This window comes from Scomber scombrus, chromosome 1 (genome assembly GCF_963691925.1).
Source record: "Scomber scombrus chromosome 1, fScoSco1.1, whole genome shotgun sequence".
Taxonomy (NCBI): domain Eukaryota; kingdom Metazoa; phylum Chordata; class Actinopteri; order Scombriformes; family Scombridae; genus Scomber; species Scomber scombrus.
In genome coordinates, this window is record NC_084970.1 from 34,403,469 (window position 1) to 34,426,654 (window position 23,186).

Consider the following 23,186-nt stretch of genomic DNA (forward strand, 5'->3'; position numbering starts at 1 on the left):
AGGAAGAAAGAAAGAAAGAAAGAAGGTAGGAAGTAAGGAAGGAAAGAAGGAAGGACAGATGGAAGGAACATCTACCCTTACAGCTGAAAACATTGGTTAGAAAATTAAAAAAAGTCATCAAATGTAATAAGTTACATTACTTTGATGAAATCATTGAAATAGTTACATTACTTATTACATTTTAAATAGAGTAACTAGTAATCTATTACCTTCCCAGCCCTGGTTATCTAACACAGGTCTGCAGTCTGATGTTTATCTATCTGTGCATCCTTGACAACAGGAAGTATCACATCGTGTTTCTCACTGAACGACGTCGGCCTTCTCGTTGACAGCACACACTGCGATAATGCTGACTGCAGGTTTCCAGACTCCGTTAGCGCCGACAGATTTACTCCACACAGTCACACTGTCTGACTCCAGAGGTAATTTACCTGCAGCAGTAAAGAAGAAATACACCTCTGTCCACATCGCTCAGGGTACGGTTGGTAATCTGCGTTTTCATTAATAGGGCTGCAAGTTTCATTATTGATTCATCTGCAGATTATTGTCTTAAATAACCCTCATGTTGTCCTCTGGTCAAGGAAGGACAGGAGGAAGGGAGGAAGGAAGGAAGGAAAGAAAGAAGGAAGGAAAGAAAGAAGGAAGGAAAGGAGTAAGGATGGAGGGAGGGAGGAAGTAAGGAAAGAAAGGAGGAAGGAGGGAGGGAGGAAGGAAAGGAAAGAAGGAAAGAAGAAAGGAAGGAAAGGAGTAAGGATGGAGGGAGGGAGGGAGGAAAGAAAGAAAGGAGGAAGGAGGGAGGGAGGAAGGAAAGGAGGAAGGAAGGAAAGAAGGAAGGAAAGGAGTAAGGATGGAGGGAGGGAGGAAGTAAGGAAGGAAAGAAAGGAGGAAGGAGGGAGGGAGGAAAGAAAGGAGGAAGGAAATAAAGGAGGAAGGGAGGACGGAAGGAAAGAAGGAAGGAAGGAAAGAAGGAAGGAAGGAAAGAAGGAAGGAAGGAAGGAAGGAAAGGAGGAAGGAAGGAAGGAAGGAAGGAAGGAAGGAAGGAAGGAAGGGAAGGAGTAAGGAGGGAGGGAGGAAGGAAGGAAGGAAAGAAAGGAGGAAGGAGGGAGGGAGGAAGGAAAGAAAGGAGGAAGGAAAGAAAGGAAGGAAGGAAAGGAGTAAGGATGGAGGGAGGGAGGAAGGAAGGAAAGAAAGGAGGAAGGGAGGAAGGAAAGAAGGAAGGAAGGAAATGAGTAAGGAAGTAAGGAAGGAAGGGAGGAAGGAAAGCAGTAAGGATGGAGGGAGGAAGGAAGGAAGGAAGGGAGGAAGGAAAGCAGTAAGGATGGAGGGAGGGAGGAAGGAAGGAAGGGAGGAAGGAAAGCAGTAAGGATGGAGGGAGGAAGGAAGGAAGGGAAGGAGTAAGGATGGAGGGAGGGAGGTTTGGAAAGGTTTTTTCATTTGTCATTTTCTGTCTTTTTTGTTGTTTTGAACGTTGCACAGTTACAGACAGAAATCTTTAAAATCAATCCAAACCTCAACTAGCAAGCTCTTCATTTTAATCTCATACACAGATTATACTTCACTTCATGCATATTTGCACATATTGCATTAATTAATTAAAGCTCTACCGTCACGAAACTGCACTCGATGCTCTAAAACTGTTCCGTAGAGTCCAGCAGGTGAAGATTTCTGGAGAGGGAGTCACAAAACGGACGCTCTTATTTCTAATTTAATGAATTCATTTATGACATTTATGATTACATTCATTTACTTTCTTTGTGGTCTGTCAACTTGTAACTTCAGCTCATGTATAATTATGATTGAATACCTGAATAAACACTGTTAATAAAAAATAAAAAAGGAGAAGAAGAAATCTCAAAAGACAAATAAAACCAATAAAACAGATAAGTGAGTTCTTTCCTTTTTCTTCTTTGGTTATTTTGGGTGAATTGACCCTTTAAAAAGCAAAAACAACACAGAGTGAACTCAAGAAGAAGTTTTCAGATAATAGTGTGCTGATAACAGTTCCTTCCTCCCCCCCCCCCCCCCCCCCCCCCATCACCTCTGAATGAACTGGGATGGCTTCATATCCTCCAACACTGTTAAATATATAGATATAAATAAAAGTAATTAAGCCATTTTTCCTTAAATATTTTACATCTTTTGCTGTTCTTTCTACTTAGGGTTGCAAAATCCATGAATTTTCAAAGTCCGAAACTTCCCATGGGAATTAACGGATATAAACTGGAAATTACAAGATTGCATGTTGGCCTATGGGTCAATGACGTATAAGGATTTTCAACAACTCAATTGTAGAATAAAAAAAACAAGCATATCTAATGCAGTAGTTCAAACATTCAGAATGTTGTGTACCTGAAAGTTCATATTATACATTTGAAATTAAGTGATTTTAGTGGGTTTTTTCAAGAATAATTGGCACTGGCCTAAAAAAAAAGTCATGTGGTGCGACCATGATTCATCTTGAAATAAATTAATTTACTTAACACGCTTCACATCTTTTTTTTCTTTCTTTTTTTTTTTACAAGTTTTCAGTAATATTAAGTGTTTGGAAACAAAATATTTGCATTTTTTTTTTTTAATTTTTGTAAATGATGATTTTTTATTTATATAAGATATTTCAAGATGAATCATGGTCGCACCACATGACTTTTTTTTAAGGCCAGTGCCAATTAATCTTGAAAAAACCCCTAAAGTCACTTTCAAATTATAATATGAATTTTCAGGTACACAACAGTCTGAATGTTTGAACTACTGCATTAGATATGCTTGTTTTTATTATTCTAAAATTGAGTTGTTGAAAATCCTTATACGTCATTGACCCATATAACAGGGAACTGAAATGTAGTTAGATAAACCCCCATTTTGTAGCATAATCTTGGTTAAAACAACCAGATTTAATGTAAATACAGTAGAATATTTCCCCTGTTCCTCAATCACACAGCACATAACTTACTGCAGGGCCACAACTCCTACATGCACTGTGCACATTCATCTCATGCACACAGGATTTATAGAAGGGAAAATGTTTATTATAACTCAACATTCATGTTTTTGTTGGTCAATGAAAGAAGTGATTAAAGTTCTAATCATAAATCAATCAATCAAAATGTTGTTGCATTAATGTCTGCTTATGACAAAATTAAGTGTCTATATTTATTTGTTTGTATACAGTTTGTATAAAATTACCCCAAATTTCCAGTTAATCCTATAAATTCCCATAGAAAGTAGTAGGGAGGTACTAAGAATATTTCCAAAATTCCCATCTTAAATTCCCATAGAAAGTAGTAGGAAAGAACTAGGAATATTTCCAAAATTCCCAGCTTAAATTCCCATGGAAAGTTACTGGACATTTTCCTCCCCTTTGCAACCCTATTTCTACCTGAAAAAAGCTTTTTTATTTATTTTTTTTAAAAGAAAGCTCGAAGACAAACTGGTTAAATAAAACCAATAAAACTCTTCATGGCTGAAAATCACAACAGATGAGTTCTTTCTTTTCTTCTTTGGTTATTTTGGGTGAACTGGCCCTTTAAAAGCAAACAACACAAACAGAGTGAACTCAAGAAGAAGGAAGGAAGGAAAGAAGGAAGGAAGGAAGGAAGGAGGGAGGGAGGGAGGAAGGAAGGGAGGAAGGAAATGAGTATGAATGGAGGGAGGGAGGAAGGAAGGAAAGAAAGGAGGAAGGAAAGGAAGAAGGAAGGAAGGAAGGAAGGAAGGAGGGAGGGAGGAAGGGAGGGAGGGAGGGAGGAAAGAAAGGAGGAAGGGAGGAAGGGAGGGAGGAAAGAAAGGAGGAAGGAAGGAAGGAAGGAAAGAAGGAAGGAAGGAAAGAAGGAAGGAAGGAAGGAAGGGAGGAAGGAAATGAGTATGGATGGAGGGAGGGAGGAAGGAAGGAAAGAAAGGAGGAAGGAAAAGAGGAAGGAAGGAAGGAAGGAAGGAGGGAGGGAGGAAGGAAGGAAAGAAAGAAAGGAGGAAGGAGGTAGGGAGGAAGGAAAGGAGGAAGGAAAGAAGGAAGGAAGGAGTAAGAAAGGAAGGAAGGATGGGAACACCAACAGATTGAACTCAAGAAGAAGAAGACAACGACACATCAACACAAACACAAACACACACATCATAATATCAGTTTCTCTTTTAATCTGTACACACACACAGACGGACAGGATGGCGGTTCAGAGTTTCACCTCTACAGTACGTCGCAATGAAATCATGAAATCATTAAAATCATGAAATCTGGCTGATGAAACAAACGGCTGCACATCAGCGTACATCATCTACCTGAATAGCTTCTCAAGCATGTGTGTGACGCCCCCCCCCCCCCCCCCTGACCCCGACCCTCTCTCTCACCCCCCCTTCACCCCTCCGTCTCCTTCCACACACACACACACCTGCTACATAACTGCTCACCACCATAAAAGCACATTGAATGTAAAATGCCTCTCTTTGTTTGTTCAGTGATAAAATGAGATAAGCTTTTTTTATTTATTTTTTTAGATTATTTGTTTCTCTCCCAACATAATGAGGTGATTTTACAAAAAAAGAAAAGAAAAATACATGAACTATGGTACAATTAAATATCTGATGTGTTGGTACTAAAAATACCTGACTTTTGTTTTTTTTTTAATATGCAAATTTGAAAATAAATAATTTTCATCTCTTTCTCTTTATTTCTTTATTTTTCTTTTCTTTCTATCATTTTTACCTACTGATTATATTAAATCTTTAACGAGGCTTTAAAGGACTTTGGCAGTAAAGCAGTGAACACACACACACACACACACACACACACACACACACACGAACGAAGGTTTCACCTGCAAGATTTAAACATTTGGGATTCGGCAGCACAAACATGTAACGCAGGACGGACGCTGGCGTGTGATGGAGAGCAAGAAGAGCCACTGATTGTCTTTTTTTCCTCTCTCTCTCTTTCTTTCTTTCTCTCAGGCCTTCACTCGTTTCCTGTTTCTCCTAAAAAAAAAAAAAAAGAGCAGCGAGTCTTAACGTCACTGAATCCTGTAACAAAAACAAACAAAAAGAAGCTTGTGCTCTCACAGCGATGATTAAACCCGGCTGCTACCTGATCACCATGACTACCTGTCACCTGATTATGATGGATGGATGATATGCAAAAGAAACAGATGATGGTTAAAAAAAAAAAAAAAAAGAAGCTAAAACTTCATTTTAGAGGCAGATTATGTGACGCTTTATTTTACAGGTAATTACAGATGTTTATACTAGTTTTTGGAGTAATTTGCAGATGTGTAACCGTTAATTTTTTAGGACATTTTACATAAAAAAAAGCTTAAATATTTATTCAACTAACACAAAATAGTTTTCATGGTGTGGTTTTGTGTTTTAAACAAATATATTAAACAGTATCATGTTTATTAAAATCTCTAATAACAGATTTTAACATAATAAAACTGGTGCAATGTGGTATAAATGATAAAAGTTGGTTTAAGTGGTAAGTGCTAATGTTAATATGCAAAAAAGTCTTCATAAATTAAGACTCCAAACCATTTATTTAACTGATAAAAAAATGTTTTCAGTGTATTTTTGTGTGTTAAATAAATATATTAGAGTTTAATGTTTCATAAAATCTCTAATGAGCACATTTCCTGTTTTAATACCAAATCACATAACTTTAAAATTAATGTTAATATATATAATTTGACACACAAAACTACAACTACACACTGATATCTGAGCATTTTCTGAGTTGTTAAGACTATAATTTATTAATTAACACCCCAAATATACTAAATGGAAACTTACCAATTAAACTGATGCAACAGTTTCAGGTTTTTTTTATTATAATTTGTACCACATTGCATCATCCTCTGTAAAATATCTTTAAATTCATCATTAAATACCTGCAAATTGCTCCGTTAACCTGTAAAATAAAGCAGATATAAACACGATTTTTTTTTTTAAAGCTTCATTAATCAGAATCGCTATGGTAACGAAAAATGAATGATTCGAAAAGCATGAAATATATTAAAGATTTACCACCACCAGGAAATAATCACCTTATCATTATTATTTTTTTTTTTAAAGCCTCTTGTAGCTCATTGTTTTTGTGTTTTTTGTGTTTTTGCAGCACATTTACTATAAAAGTGAATTGTCACTGCTTCTATATAAACCCACCTGTGTGTGCATCAAAGAGGAAGTGGAACATTTACCAGCTAAAGACGAACATTAGAGACCAAAACACTAAATATTGGTCTAACATTTACCAGACGGACACTCAGACAGGGATGATAACGTTGCTCTGTGTGTTTTACTGGATGTGTAACTAGACATTTGATTCGTTAACACACACACACACACACACACAGACGTCATTTTACACTTTTTTTTTTTTTTTTAATCGTACGTCAGGATCGAGTCGACGTGGAGGAGGAGGGGAGAAAAAACCCCACAAAAAAAAAAGCAGCTTTTTAAAAAAAAAAAAAAAGGAGGTTGTGTAACAGCGATGAAGCGACAGTAACAAGAGAGAGCTGTTTTTTTAATTTTAATTTAAATTTAAATTTAAACTCGACGATAATAAAAAGCTTCACCTTACAACGATGAGCTGAACCAGTGGACTGTCAGAGGAGGCTCAGAGGTGTCACCGGCGTGTCACACACACAAAAACCCCCCCAAAAAAAGGCATTTAACAGTATGTATGTATGTATGAATGATTCTCCCACACAGAGCCGAGCTGCCCTTTCATAATTACTCTACGTGCAGTCATGAAGCTGAGAGCGGAGATGGAAGAGGGGGGCGTCACTGGTTTTAGTTTTAGTCCCCCCCCTCCCCGACTGTCTCCAACGTCGTCTACGGCTCGGCGGTGTGATGATGATGATGATGATGATGAGTCGCTCCGAGCTCCAGCGTCGTCGTCTCCGGCGGCGGTGTCTCCGGACTGTCCATCCACAACTCCATGGACTCCTGCGTGTCGAAAAACTCGTCGGGCCCCTCGGGGGATTGTGGCGTCTGGGAGCTGGAGCCCGCCTCGCTGCTGCTCTCCCTGAGCTCCAGCAGCACGGGCAGCGAGCCGGGGAGGCAGTAACCCTCCATCCGACTCAGGCTGAGCTCACCTAAGGCGGAGCACGGAGGTCTCAAACCGGGGTCGAGGATATCGTCGCCTGAAGGATCCGCAGCCGCCTCCGCCTCCTCCAGCTCCAGCTCCAGCTCGTCCTCATCTGGATTCTCCGCTTGTCGCTCGTCCTCGTCCTCCGGAGAGTTATTTGGCGTCAGAGGAAGCTCGGAGGGGTTCGAACCTGCGTCGACGGCTTGCGAGCCGGCCGCCGTCGTCATCGTCGGCTGAGAGGAAATGTTTTGAGAGGAGTGGGTTTCCTCGCTGCTCTGAGGCGTGAGGGAGATCTTGTCGCTGAAGCTGAAGCGCGGCGAAGTGTCGGCCGTGGTGGGAGAAGACGGCCCGGCGCTGGAGACGGTGCTGGAAGGACCGCTGCTGTCTGTAGAAGAAGAAAAGATGAGAAGGTTCAGACGACATAAGACACAAGCAAGAAGTTAAAATGTTTAGTTTGAAGTGTTTTTGGGTCAGTTTTTTGGGTTCAAGCAGCAGAAAACAGTTTAAAAAGCGGCTTTAAATGGACGATTTGTACTCTATAAATAATCCACAGACAGACAGGAGCCGAGGGGGGGGGGGGCAGCCTGGAAATGTCAAATCCTGTTGTGAAGACAAGAGACGCTGCGATACTCACACCAAGGAGGTCTGTCAGAGCGAGATCTGAGAGAGATGGAGGAGGAGGAGAGGACTCTCTGAGGGATGTACGAGTCCACTGAAGGCTGGTTGTGAGTGTCAAACATGGCCGACAGAGCTGAGGAGGGAGGAGCAAAGACAACACGTCAACTTAAATTATGATGATGATGATGATGATGATGATGATGATATAAGAATGATATAGAGCTGCGAGTCACTAATTTTATTATTTTATTGAGAAACAATTAACCAATTAATCCAGAAAGAATGAAAATAATCAGTAGTTGCAGCTCTTCACCAAACATTACAGTATATACTAAACATAAAGGTGTGTGTGTGTGTGTGTTTCTGACCTCGGGTCGTCCTGGTGTGCGGATCCCCGGCGCTCTCACACACAGCGGTGAGGAACTCGTTGACCTGTTTGAGCGACAGCGAGTTGTGCAGCGTCTCCAGAGGATAGATGGACGGCACCATGGAGCAGCCTTCGAAGCCTGCGGCAGAGGAGAGACACGACGCCCACGGGGGGGCACGTCAGCCCTCAGGTTAGACTGGGAAAGGGGGAGGGGAGGGGGGGGGCGGTCGGTAGAGGAGCAGGCACAACCCACTTCAACTGACAAACCCTCAAAATGCCACCCATACTACACCTCAACACAGCGCTCTCACTCTAAAACTCCCTCCCAACGCGCCTGAACTCCTGCAGAACTATGCAAGTTGCATAAAAACCATCATGCCGCCATATCAAACTCTAACAAGTCGTCACATCTCTTATTTTAAAAATCACGCTGCAGCTCTACCATCACTCAAAGCCGTCCAAAACTCGATGCTCAAATCCCATAAAGATGTTATTAATCAAACCAATCCCGGTGCCGTTAGTTCACAACCAACAAAAAGCCGCATTTCACCAGAGCGTCAAACTGCAGCACGCCATCTCCAATCTCTAATCTCGCCTCCTAAAAAAAACCTCGTTGTTGATCTGTTGTGTGAGTATAACGCCACATCAGCAGAAAACAAGCAGGAGTCTCATGCTGGTTATAAGTCAGGTAGGAAGGTAGGAAGGCGACTGGCATTCAAACTCACAGCAGCTGTTTTCCAAAAATGAGCTTAAAATGTCATTGTGTGAGTCGAGTGATTAAAATACCAGGTTTGTGTATCTTTTACGAGACGTGGAGGTGCAGGCTGGTGATGACAGGAAGTTGTCTGGTTTAAAAAGCTGGAAGTATAAAATATTACACATTTAATCCTGAGATGTTTTTGCTCCTATGTTTAAATATTCAAACTAAACATCATGATGTAAAAAAAAAAGCAGCAGCAGCAGAAACGCCTTCATGTGCAAAATGTTGATGTTTATAATTTAACTTCTGCTGTATGATGTCCTGTTTGTACTGCAGGAGAACATCAGGGTTGGATGTCACGTTGATTGAAAGGTCGGCCTCTAGAGGGCGCTGTTTAAAAAAAGTGTCGATACTGAAAGTTTCTGAATTTGGGTCCCCGGGTCAAACTGACCCCGTCTGTTTGACTGTTCCTTATTTACTTTGTTTCCTCCCTCCCTCCTTCCTTCTCTCTTTCTTTCAATCCTCTCTCTTTCCTCCCTTCCTTCTTTCCTTCCTCCATCCCTTTTTCTTCCTTCCTTCTGTCTTTCCTTCCTCCCTCCCTCCCTCCTACTTTCGTTCCCTCCTCCTTCCTTCCCTTCCTCCCTTCTTTCTTTCCTCCCTTCCGTCTGTCCTTCCTCCCTCCCTTCCTCCTTCTCTCTTTCTTTCCTTCCTCTCTCCTTCCTCCCTTCCTTCCTTCTTCCTCCCTTCTTCTTTCTTTCCTTCCTTCCCTCCTTTCTTCCTTTCCTTCCTTCCTCCCTCCTTTCCTTCCTTCCTTCTTCCTCCCTCCCTTCCGTCTGTCCTTCCTCCCTCCCTCCTTCTCTCTTTCTTTCCTTCCTCCCTCCTTTCTTTCCTTCTTTCTTTCCTTCCTTCCTTCCTCCTTTCCTCCCTCCTTTTCTTTCTCTCCTCCCTCCTACCTTCCCCCCTTCCTTCTTTCCTCCCTCCCTCCCTCCTACCTTCTTTCCTTCCTTCCTTCTTTCATCCGTCCTTCCTTCCTTTCCTTCCTCCCTTCCTTCCTTTCCTTCCTTCTCTCCTTCCTTCCTTCCATACATATCACGATATTACGATATCTCATATTGCCCAGCCGTAGGTTAAACTGCATAATATTGTCATAGAAGGATAAAAAAAATGCACTTATACAGCAGGAACGATTTTCCCTGTGTATGTTCTCTTGGTGCAGGAGATGTTAGGTTGTTGTCTTTCAATGAAACTTAACATTTTAAATGAGTTTCTCTATTTTTAATGTTTCCTTATTAAACAACCAACCCCATAATGTGTGAGTACCAACCCCCACGATTGGGGACGATTGTCACATATTTGATGGTCCACATCTTTTAAACAGACTCAGCTTAAATACAGTAATACCATTTTAATCCTATCTGACACTTTAAGCTTCTATTACACATTAAAAGTGAATCTATTCAACATCCAGTTAATGAGGAATTCAAAAGGAAAGTAAAATAAGTGTGACTACCAACCCCGTTCTCCCCTAAACCTTCGAGGCTTCACACTGATAAATAGTTTCAGGAATGTAAACAAACTGTACTTGCGTCATTGTTTAATATGGAAACACAAGCAGCTGCACAATCATTGTCAATTTTGTGGAATTACAAATTACTTTCTGACCGCTGCTTGCAGTGTGACTGTTGCCCGTTTTGTCATTTCGTTAACAGGATTATCGAGTCCCGTGTTTCGTTGCTGCTGCGCTTAATTACATTTCCTGCTGGGTTAAATAAAAGTGGCCATTTTTTTTGTCCAGCTGGACGAACTGCCTCCACTCACTGAAGATGAAATATCGTGTGTGTATAAATACTAAAATATGAGTTTTCTTGTGTTGGTTTATTAGAGAGAGAGAAGTGTGTTTAGTAAATGAACGAGCCGTTGTAATGGTGAGTTTTTGGGTGTATAAATATGGCTAGTTGGAGAGAAAAGTGCTATAAAAATGCTAAAAAGTAAGTTAAAATGTGTGTCAATAATCATCATCTTCATCTGTGTTATTAAAGATATTAAATATTATATTTTGGGTTTTGGACTGTTGAAGATGTCAACTAATACTGTGGTAACTTGTAGTGGGTATTTATCCTTATTTACGGAGATTTTATTGATCAATTAAGATAATAATCTAATTGATGATGAAAATAAATCATAAGTTGCTGAGCTTTGAGCTAAAATGGTTTAAAAGAATGTTTACTTAATAAATTGAAACCACAGGTCTTTAACTATTCAATTATGATCAATTTTCATTAGAGCTAAAACAATTAATTGAGTATATAAAAATAAAATAAATCAGCAACTTTTCTTTTTTTGTTGTTGTATATTTCATAAATCTTTAAAACCTTTTTTTTTTTTTTTAATATTTGATAAATAATTACATTTTTTAAGTAATAATGACAAAGATTTACAGCTTCTGACTATTGAAATTGTAGCATTTACTGATTTTCTTTGTCTTATATTTAAAGTAAACATAATATCTTTAGGTTTTGGACTGTTAGTCGGACATAAAAAAGACAAAAATGGGAAATTATAGTTGGTATTTTTCCTTATTTACTGAGATTTTATAGACTTTTTTTGAAAATGATCTATTTGATAATGAAAATAAATCTTAAATTGTTGCTTTACTTTTGATATCTTGTTAAATTCAGAAAAATCAATCTTTCAATCTTACTTCTCTCTATGAAAACAAAGAATTACAACTGTGAGAGTTTACAGAGAGGAGCTACTACTACTACTACTACAGAGGGGAGAGATAGAAGTTACTACAACAATGGCTCAGAGATCCAGGAATAACAAGAAGAGGAAGAAGAAGGAGAAGAAGAAGAAGAAAAACAGCACACACACCACTCCAGCTTGCAATCTTGCAAACATGCAGAAACATCACGAGCGTCAACCACACAACAAGCACAAGTCCCGAAACTATAAACCGTGAGCAGCGGTTGGACAGTGCATGAGGAAAGGGGGGGGGGGGGGAGGAGAGAGGAGGGTTGGGGGAGGGGAGGGGATGGGGGGGTTGGGGGCCAAGTGGCTGACCGTCGAAGTACTCTAGGGGTTCGTGGCCGGAGATGAGCCATTTTCGGAAGAGGCGGAGGTGGTAGGAACACTGGTGGAGGTGATGGGCGAGCGCCCCGTCCATAGAGAGGTAGCGGCCCAGGCTGAGGTCGGTGGAGAAACGCCTCAACAACTGGGCCACATGGTGCTCCTCCAGAGGCTCTGAGGAAGAAGAGGGAGAGCGAGGAAGGACAGAGCAGTGGGAGGGAGGGGAGGATGGGAGGATGAGGAGCAGCACAAAAGAAATGAGACGATAGGATTTATAGAGAGAGGAGGGACTGGAGAAGGATACAGGGAAGAAGAGGAAGAAGTGTAGTGTGTGTATGAAGGCAGAGCTGTAAACAGAAGAAGCAGCCAATAGCTCACACAGAGAGAGAGAGAGAGAGAGAGAGAGAGAGAGAGAGAGAGAGAGAGAGAGAGAGCAGCAAATCATCTCAAGCATTCACGTCTGCAGAATGCTGTTTTATTTCTAAACGGCTCGAGCAAAAGCTTCAAAGCAGGACGCTGAGAAAAACGAAAAGAAAAGAAAAAATGTAAAAAAGACAGAAAAGACGTTGCTCCTCTGCACGTATCTCAAACTTTACTTTAACCCTTTGTAGGACTCATCAACTGTCACTTTGTGTCATAATAACAAAATCTATTTAACCCAAACTTTTAGGGAAAACTCTACCATGTGTATGACGCATGTAATGCACCAAAATGACCACCAGGTGGCGCTGTGGTTGCTGGACAGATGGCATGCTAGTGTACAACCAACGAAGAAAAACACAAGCACATCCTGCTGGAGACATTATTTTAAGGTTTATTGAATATGTTTTAAATAATAATAATAATAATAATAATAATAAAAATCGACTACTAATAATAATAATAGTAATAATAATTCTAATAGTAATAATATATTTTTTTTAAAGTTTTGAACACATGTAGAAATGTTAAAATGTAAAAAATGCTCAACCATTTCATAAAAGATATGTAAAACATAACATTTAGAAGAAGATATAAAATCCATGTTTTATGTTGTCATGGCAACAAAGAAGTAGGAAAAGCAAACAAACATATATATATATATTTTTTAAATACCTTTTTCTTGGTGTGACCTACAAAGGGTTAAAAATTATTGCACGCTATTAAAAATAAGAACTTTTGACCCGATAATAATAATAATAATAATAATAATAATAATAATAATAATAATGAGAACACACGAAAGGAGCAAGGCTGAAACAGGACATATTTACAGGAAGCGACGGAGACTCCACAGCAGCTAAATCAGATCAATCTCGTGTTTCCAACATTGTCAAGAATTTTTTTAAATAAAAAATTCATCTGTTTCTACGAAGCTGCAGCTCGACGTTTTGGTTTTGCCGATCACACACACACACACACACACACACACACTGCATGGCTTTGGGGCGTTGTGGCCGTCGTACCTGTCACATTACACCAGGGAGGCTGAACCTCTGCTATGGTGGACGAGTCGTCCTTTGTTCCTGCGGCGAATGATATACGTAAAAAGTAGAGAAACAGGCTAATATATATATATATATATATATATAAAGTGTGGAAGTTGTCCTGTGTTGTATTATTTATTATATATATGTAGTGTTAATTTAGTGTGGAGGTTTTCAGACACAACGATCTGCTCTCAGATACTCGCCACCGAAACTCACACCGGCCAAAAAACGAACCAAGTAAGACGCCTCAAGATACGAAAGACCTTAAATCAACCCAGTCTGATCCTTACTTTCTTCTTTAATCTATCTAAAAACAATCCTCGCTACATTTCCAAAGTTTAAACTGTCGATGCTCCTCTTCTCTCTCACTAAAACCCAAGAAATGATCCCAAAAAACTCCCCAAAAAAAACAATTTTCTTCTCAATTATTCAATAATAATAATAAAAAAACAGAATATTTGCCTTTTTTCAAGTCTTGCACACACACACACACACACACAGGACGACCAACATCTGTGCACTGGAAAAAACACACACTGAGAAGTAATGTGTAGGCTTATGAATTTAAAACCAAAAAAAAAAAAGGACTAGAAATTCGGTCACAACAGACACAACAGGAGATGGGATGAACAATGCTTTAACCCTAACCCCCCCCCTTCCCCTTCCCTAAGTTCAGTTTTATATATATGTATGTAATAAGAGCTGATCCTGGTTCAGATTCATCACTGAAGGAGAGTCGTGAAGCTCAGGTCAGAGGAGATGGGAGGAGTTGGCTTAAACATTGGAGGTGTTTTGATTGTCTACATAATGATGCAATCAGCTGTGTATTGTGTGTAATTACTGTGTACACATGCACACACGCCTGTATATATAAGTATAAACACACACACACACACACACACATCTATTATTGGGTAATGGTGACCAATTTTGCAAACTATGTTAAACAGGGTTCCCACCCTCGGCAAAAAAAAAGGCTCTTTAACGCTGTGATGCTGCCATTTAAAAACATGAAAACAGTGAAGGAGGGATGAAGGTTTAAAAAGAAAAGGAGTTATTAAATCTGGTTTGCTCTTTCTGGTCCCAAATTTAAAAAAAACAACAACAAAAAACCCCTCAGAGACAATTGGAATCAGTCATTACTATTATTTTTAAAGCTCTATTCATTATAAAAAGGGCAGCTCCACCAATTATAATGTTTTATTAAAAGTCAGTTTAGTGGTAACAGGAAGGAGAACTACATCTGTTAAACAGGTTTGTTTTTTCTTCTGTGGCTCAGGAGACTATTTAGAGACTGTTTTTATTACGAGTACTAATTAAGAGTCTGAAAAACATTTACTAGTCAGTGAAATGTTGGATCCAGTGTTTTCTTTTTTGGAGTTTAACCCAAAACCAGGGACAAAAAGGCAGGATATCTCAAGACTGCTGCATCCATTTTTTACTTTTTCCCTATAAATGTGTCTCTTGCAAGTCTCCAAACTTTAATTAAAAGTAATAAATCAGAGCTGATATGATATGAATCTGATCGACCTGACTCACTTAAATATGAACGACAATAATTAACAACAAAACGGTCAACTAACGATTTAAAACCCCCCCCCCAAAAAAACACTGATATTAAAAAGGTAGCGGGTACAAACAATAAAAAGCTGTTTCCTGTTTCTTTCTTCTTACAGTGTGGAGGACGTTAAAGTGTAAAACACGATGAGCACAGATTAATTACTGTGGTCCTGACCCAACGTCTCCTCCAGCAGGACGAGAACAAGGCACACAAATGAGAGGGAGTAGTAACCATGGCAACCGCTACTCACCAGGTAAAATATTGCATTTTAAGTCTAAATAAGTGACTTTATGATGCATTGCTGTGTCTGAAATCACTCCCTGATTACTATACACACACTTTATGAAATCATATTTAATGTGTGAATGCATAAATTAATATAAATATAAATATCAACAGGGGATGTTTTGTAACTCCATATAACAACATATGTAAAATGATATAAAGTGATCAAATTAATGGCAAATGTGATAAACTTTGTTGCACTGTTACACTGTGTTAAAAAAAGAAAAAATTAAAATTTTTAATCACAATTTGCTTGAATTTGTTAATTTTGACGACTTTCTAAAAGAAGAAGTAGTTCTGGCACTCACTAAGTCGGTTATACTTCTCATGCAAGCAGGCATCACCTCAAAATGTAAGACTTACTTTAAGACCTACCATAATTAAGACTATTTTTTTCTTAATTAAAAACAAGACTTTATAAGAATTCTTATGACCTTTTATTCTGAAAATCCAATACAAGACTTCAAAAAACCTTTTATTCTGAAAATCCAATAGAAGACTTTTCAGACCTTTTATTCTGAAAATCCAAGACTTTTTAAGACCTTTTATTCTGAAAATCCAATAAAGGACTTTTTATGACCTTTTATTCTGAAAATCCAATACAAGACTTAAAAAACCCTTTTATTCTGAAAATCCAATACAAAACTTTTTATGACCTTTAATTCTGAAAATCCAATACAAGACTTAAAAAACCCTTTTATTCTGAAAATCCAATACAAGACTTTATATGACCTTTTATTCTGAAAATCCAATACAAGACTTAAAAACCTTTTATTCTGAAAATCCAATACAAGACTTCAAAAAACCTTTTATTCTGAAAATCCAATAGAAGACTTTTCAGACCTTTTATTCTGAAAATCCAAGACTTTTTAAGACCTTTTATTCTGAAAATCCAATAAAGGACTTTTTATGACCTTTTATTCTGAAAATCCAATACAAGACTTTTTATGACTTTTTATTCTGAAAATCCAATACAAGACTTTAAGACCTTTTATTCTGAAAATCCAATACAAGACTTTAAGACCTTTTATTCTGAAAATCCAATACAAGACTAAGACCTTTTATTCTGAAAATCCAATACAAGACTTTATGACCTTTTATTCTGAAAAGCCAATACAAGACTTTCTTTTAAAACTATCTGCATCTATCTATCTAACTATCTATCTGAACCTTGAAGACAACGAACTATAATTACTCTGCACAATTTTATTTGAGGGGTCCGAAATTTGAGAGTAAATCTCTTCACTTCATGGCTCCCTCAGAAATTCGTCAATGGAAGAAAAACAAACAAACAAAAAAAACTCACGTCCTCAGCATTCGTGCTACTTCCTGCTTACCATCCCACAATGCCATGCACCACATATTTTATTATTTAGATGCAAAAATATTCGTCGTGCAATGGCGATGAAACAAAATGAAGAGGATTAGTAAATGTCTGAAGTCTCCATTTGCTGTTCACTAAACTATTTACTACTAGTAAACTATTTATAACCGATAAACAATGTATTAATGTATTAATAAGTATATAAGTAGTGACTGTGGGAGTGATTTCAGACACAGACAATGACTCGAGATACAAGAGAAGGACTCGTCACCTTCACATCAGTAATGAAGCACCAACAGCTGGATTTACAAAAAGATATGAGTCAAGTTTTTGTGTTGAGTGTTGTTTTTTTGTTAACTTTCCATTTTCATCCTGCAAAACATTTTAACTGTGAAGATACAAACGGATTGTATTTTAGGCTATATCCCAAAAACTGCTACTGTTAAACACTTTGCATGATTACATTTCACTTCCACTACACAAAAAATGAAAAATCAGGCTTGTTTAATCCTCAACTCTGCAGAAAAGAAACCTGTTTGCGTAAATCAAGCTACCTACCTGCAGCAAAAAAACACAAATGATTCGATTAAAAAAAATAGGAAAACTGACGGACGTTAAATTACATTATTAAATTATTAAAGTGGAAACTGTGGATGTAGATTTTGCATTGATTATATTTATTGCCAGCTAAGCACAAAGTAAAAATCACTTTAAAAAAAACATTGAAAATTGGAGAAAATTCCCATTTTTTCAGTGTTTTTATTTATTTGTTTATTACTTAATTACGTAAAGGCAAGTGTGAAGATGGCTATTTTTTCTGCTACACTACTGTGAGGCCTTTGTTAAAAAATAAATTAATATATTTGCTGACATTCCCTGTCTCCTAATTTTTCATTATATTATTTTTCACAAATTCAATGACCAGTGGGAACCCTGGTTAGAAAGAGAATGTCAGGTAGTGTTAGAAAAAAGTCAGAGTCCAAAGCGAATGGGTAAATTATAAATTAGAAAAAAATTAATAAAAAATTAAAATTAACGGAAACCTGAAATGCTTGGAGGGCCATGTAGAAAAAATAAATTAAAATAAAAAAAACCCAAAAGTTTGAAGACATGCAAGACACAAAAAAAAAAAAAAAAAAAAAAAAAAGGGAAGTGAAGTGGAAATATACTTGAAAGAAGCAGACGTACCATTAGTCGGATGCTTTGCAAACGACACAGAAAATCGTTTTACTGCCGGCATAGACAACAACTCTGAGGAAAAAAAAAAATTCACTAGTGTTACCATGAGCCACAGTAACTTGTATAATCATGTTGTATCATGCCCTGTTCTTCTCCTAACGTTAAAAAACTAAAAACTAAAAAACGGTAAAAGGTCTCAGACTCAGATCTAGTCTCTTTTAAAATGGAAGAAAAAGTCCCTAAAAAACTGAGATTTACTGTTTGAAAATACTTGTTAAATAAAAAAAGGTTGAAGATGTTTTTGCAGGGCAACACATGAGTGGAGCGTCTTCTGATGTCAACGTGAAGATGAAATGATTTCAAACTGAGGAGGTGAGGACACGACAGGGTAAGATACAAAAAAAACAAAAACAAACAAAAGAACTTTGAAAAAAACAAGCCCAATATTCAACGTCTTATTTCTTTCCCTTTTTCCTCTCAAATCGTCATGGCGATGAGCAAACACAATCTCTCCTCCAAAAAGTGAGCCTCTCGCTGTCGTGTGCTTGCTGAGACAACAATGAGAAATGTCCGCTAGTTTCGCCTGGACCGGATTTTAAACTTAAACCGGACTTCCTCTAAGATGCTTCAGCATGGAGACAAATGAGAATATATAGATATTTATATATATATATGAAGTATATATACACACACTACACTCACAGAGGAGCATGCATTGATTTAAACGCCACAGTTTTGGTAGAGGGGGAGGAGGGGAGGAGGGGGGGGGGGGGGGGGGGGGGGCGAGACCAGAACGCTTTTCCTTATTTTATTTTAAAAATGAGGTGTAAACAAGATGGATGACAAAAGACCAAACAGCGAGTCTACATGTGAGAGACAACCAGGAGAGGAAATGAGCAGCTGAGACGAGACACAGAAAGTCTGTAATGATACAACAGTGACATCTACTGGACGACATGACGACAGACATCGATGTCAGCTACACGACAACAACAACAACCATCATGACGACCCCCCCCCCACCCCCCCGGAGGAGCATGGTGGCCATGTTTATGATGCATCTTTTATATAAAAATAGCCCTGAGTTAACTGTATAATAATGTATTCTCACATAAAATAACAACGCTGGCTTCCATATTAAAATCAGCAAAATAAGGGCCAAAAAATGTGTAAAAAATAAATAATTAAAAAGTGGAAATTAATGTAAAACTGCTGAGTGACTTCTGCTAACGAGTCCCACTTTAAAAAGTCTTTAAATTGTTTTATTTATCAAATATTGTTTTTTTACTGTATGATGTGAACGTAGCTGATCTGCAGTGTAAATATCATTTATAGGTTTATACAGTGAACGGACTGTAACAGGAAGTCAGTGCAGCTGTGGGTCATGCAATATAAAAACTAAAAAGAAACATGATATTTGAGAGCGAGGGGGAAGTTAAACATATACTGATGAAGTGTTGCTTCATACATGCATTGGCCCTAAAAATAAAAAATAAAAAATAAAAATCATATTGTTTGCTTTTCATAACAAACTAAAAACAAACTTTTTTTCACTGCTCCCCAAACTAAAAATGACAAATGTGATCTTGGGCTGATTAGAAGCAGAAATAGCCACTGCACACTTAATGCTGCAGTTTAAAAAATAAACATGACATAATAATAATAATAATAATAATAATAATAATAATAATAATAAATCTCATATATATCTTATATAGCTGATTTCACTAATGTATAAAATACTAAAATCATCATCTAGAAGCTGAATTTGATGCAGCTCTGTGAAGCTTCTGCCACATTCCTTATTGTGGTCATCACATATATTATATTATATTATATGTTATACAGTGTTTCCCATTAATTATATTGCCCTCCATAGTCTAATTTATGCCGCCACAGTTTCACAATGAGCCAAACATGTCTGTATATTCTCCAAAACATTCAGCAAAGCATCTCTACCTGCACCAGAGCTGCTACACTTCCCTAATTAACTAGTTCAACTTATAATAATCACTTCTGCTTTCTTTGTTTCAGAGCTGAAATCTGGACATTAGTGTGTTTTGTTGATGGTTTGTTTGGAACATTTATGATCTGGTAAAAGGTCTTATACAACCAGTAGTTAAATTATTAAAATACAAAATGGTTTAGCACATAATTTGTTTTATTTTTTATAGTTATAACCTCCTAATTTTGCTCTCGGAGTGCACCAGAATGATGCATTCCACGTAAAAATGTCCAACCACCATAGTCTCTCTCAAAACTCTGTGGGAAACACTGATTATATATTTATATTTTATATTTTATAAAGTAGTCAATAATCTGTTTAGTAGGTTTTAATTGGGCCTGAGGCAGCATGTATTATGAACTGCTACAAAAAAAAGACAAATTTTAGTCAAAGTGATGTTAAAAAACAACAAAAAAAAGATGGAAAAACCCACAGTGGTTTTGGAGACTTGGAATGAAAATGGAGTCTAATAATAATAATAATAATACAAAAACTACAACATGACTATAAAATACTGTGATGTACATGTATGGGCACTTAGTTTTCCTGTCCGAATAAGCTCTCCTGCTGTTATACTCCCACATTAACCTTATTTATACTGTACTACTTTATATGTATGTTTTAAATGCCCAGTTCCCCCCCCCCCCCCCCCCCCACAAACAGGGCATCGCTCTGGATGTCAAACTTACAGTATTTCAAGTGGAAAAATGTGTCAACACACTGATCTGCTGTTGCCCTGTGCAGGTAGGTGATAGGAGCGCGGGCTCAAACACGTACCGTCTTTGTAGGACAGACTGCCGCTGGAGAATTTTTTGCGGTGTGCGCGTGCGTAGTCCTGCAGATTAGGGGCGCTAGAGGACCCACCTAGGACAGTGGTGCTGAAGAGCCCGGCGCACTGAGAGCCTGCGATGGGGGGTTGGGGGAAGGGGGGGGGGGGGGGGGGGGGGGGGGGGGGGCGGGGTAGAGATGGAGGTTGTGGGGTAAGGGAGGGGGTAAGGGAGTAAGGGGGCGAGGATTGGGGGGGGTGGGGGGTGGGGTGGGGGGGTTAGTCACCACTACATTACAAAGCCGTTACTCAAAAAACATCTGTCCAAAAGAGAAAGAGAGACAGAAGGAAACAGAGATAGAGAGAGACAGAATAAAAGAGAAAGAGAGGCAGACAAAAAGGACCCAAGCAGGTCTAACATATCTGTGCTTCCTCATGAGAGGCTGGAGTTTTAAAAGTTTAAAGCCCAAATTCCACCGGGTCCGTCAGCGGCGCGGAACGGAGCTGATCGCTGCCACTCGAATCAATGAGAGTGTTTCCACCGTTGTGCTGCTACTACAGTAATTACGGTAGATTAAAAGGCACTCGTTCGGATCAGGCGGGGAGTTCCGGTCCTCTTTAATGATGCCAACGCGGAAGTAACTTAAAACTGCATTCTATCAAAAGGCCACCAGGGGGCGACCGTTTTGGTGTCAAAAGGACTTCCGTCTCTATACAAGTCAATGGAGAATTCACCAACTTCTCACTTGATTTCTAACCTCAGTAAACGTTTCCAAAATGTGTTTATGGTCTCAATCGCTAGTTTAAAGCCTTCTTCAATGCAGTATGATGTTCATTTGGGACATTTTGGCCTCCCTGATTTTATATGTGACGATAAAGCAGGGTATGCATTAGGGCGTGGCTACGTCGTGATTGACAGGTTGATTGGTTCACAGGTTCTCCCCCGCTCCGCCTCATGCTCCTTCTGATGCCCATATAAGTAGAATCCGTGTTTTTATTTTTCCCAGCATGCACCTGAAATTTTCAAGATGGTGCTGCTCAGATCCTAAACTATTGGCCTCCGAGCAGCAGTCCACAAACCAATGGGTGACGTCACGGATGTTAACAGTGCAAGTTCATTTTAAAAAGGCAGATTTCTCTCCCAGAGCACGCTCCGCAACGCTCCCGGTGTGAGTTGACGCCGGGCAGAGGACGGAGCAAAACCGGGGCACAGCCGTTCTGCGCCGCTGACGGACCCGGTGGAAATCCCGGGTAAGCCACCAAGAGGTTATGAAGCTTTAAAAAAATAAAATAAAAAAACAACAACAAAAAAAAGGAGGAGAAAAATCCACTCTGGAGTCTTTTCACAGGGTTTCTTTCATTGATTTGTGACACCTACAAAACATCACAGTGCAATTATATCACTCTTTTTTTTCCCTTTCATCTTTAGTTGTAAGATTTCCTACATTTCCCAGAAGGCCTTTCAATATTACAGTAGTATGTGCAACAAAGAGGAGCTGAATAGTAGAGAAAAACTGATAAAATGAGGTGAATCGTAGTGACTTTTCTTTGCTTTGATGATCCTCTTCCTGTCGGACATCGGTGTAAAAAAATGAGACTTCCCAAAAAGACACAAGATTGTAGTTTAATTCTGAGGGACTGACGCCAAAAACTGATGTTTATACTTTCTGCATCACCACAAAAAAAATGATCTAGAAATCCAAATTTGGGTTGAATCTCTCTTAAAACGCTGCAGAGTCAAAGTTGAAGTGTGGAAAGAATCATGGAGGCTTATTGTGAAATATTTATCTGTATTAAAAAGGTTAAAACTTTAAAAATGCCTCAATTGTGTGTCTGTCTAAAAAAAACGCTACTGGCACCAATTATTTGAAGCAAGATTTAAACAATAAATCTCACTATTAACTAGCTGATGCAGAAGGATTACATATCTGGAGCATTTTAAGGACACTGGGCTGGTTTCCCAGACAAAGATTAAAACACTGTTGGATTTAAATCTCTTTTTTTTCTCCCAGGAACCAAAATAATCTCTTTGGAAACTGACGAGTTATAAAAAAGCATGTTAAAAAAAAAAAAAAGGTGGAACTTTGAATTCTCAGCTACAGATCTCATTATAACTTTCACATCAGCGATCTCTTAACGGAGGTCCTTTCAGAGTATTTAAAGTATTAAAACTCCACGTAATTGAAGCAACATCTGGACACAAATTCAACTAATCTGGGAATTTGTACAATTACTTCAGGAGTGTTAAGTTACCTCTGACTATTTTACATAAGTGCACATCAAAAACTGGAATGCTCTCACAAGTAAAATGTTTTTTAAAGACTATTTCAGATCCCCGAGCCAAGATTATAATCAGCGTTGGGGGAAAATTGAGTAATTAAATTACAGTTACTGTTGAAAAAGGAGGTTACATCTGAAGTCAGACCTTTAAGATTTTGCTCAGGAGGGTTTTTTACTCATTTGTTTAATATTTAACATGTTACTGAATACATATATTGCTGTTTTTAATTCTTTGAAATCAATATTTTTGTTTATATTTAGTAAATAAATCATGACGTGGGCTTATTTGGAGCACAGATGGGCTTAAATGGAGTCACAGTACCAATTAAACCCACTTTATTCATCAAATATCTTTATTTTATATTCTAATATCTACATGAACTAATGAATACATTTTCAAATGAGAGATAAATGTTGCTTTATAAGAAATGATCTCCCTTATAAATCATGTCAGTATCCATGAAAAACAGCTGGACTTAGATTTTGGTGCTTAATGG

The 23,186-nt window shown here is 38.4% G+C and overlaps 1 protein-coding gene across 1 annotated transcript in view; it reads right to left on the minus strand.

Annotated features, from left to right (window-relative positions):
• Positions 1 to 4,105: 4,105 nt before the first annotated feature.
• Positions 4,106 to 23,186, minus strand: part of ppip5k1a (diphosphoinositol pentakisphosphate kinase 1a) — a 61,752-nt gene continuing 42,671 nt past the window's right edge. The window contains 5 exon segments of the mRNA XM_062416657.1: positions 4,106 to 7,451; positions 7,701 to 7,817; positions 8,053 to 8,190; positions 17,648 to 17,710; positions 20,421 to 20,546. Of these exon segments, the coding sequence (XP_062272641.1) occupies positions 6,811 to 7,451; positions 7,701 to 7,817; positions 8,053 to 8,190; positions 17,648 to 17,710; positions 20,421 to 20,546 (1,085 nt within the window). The 3' untranslated portion in view covers positions 4,106 to 6,810.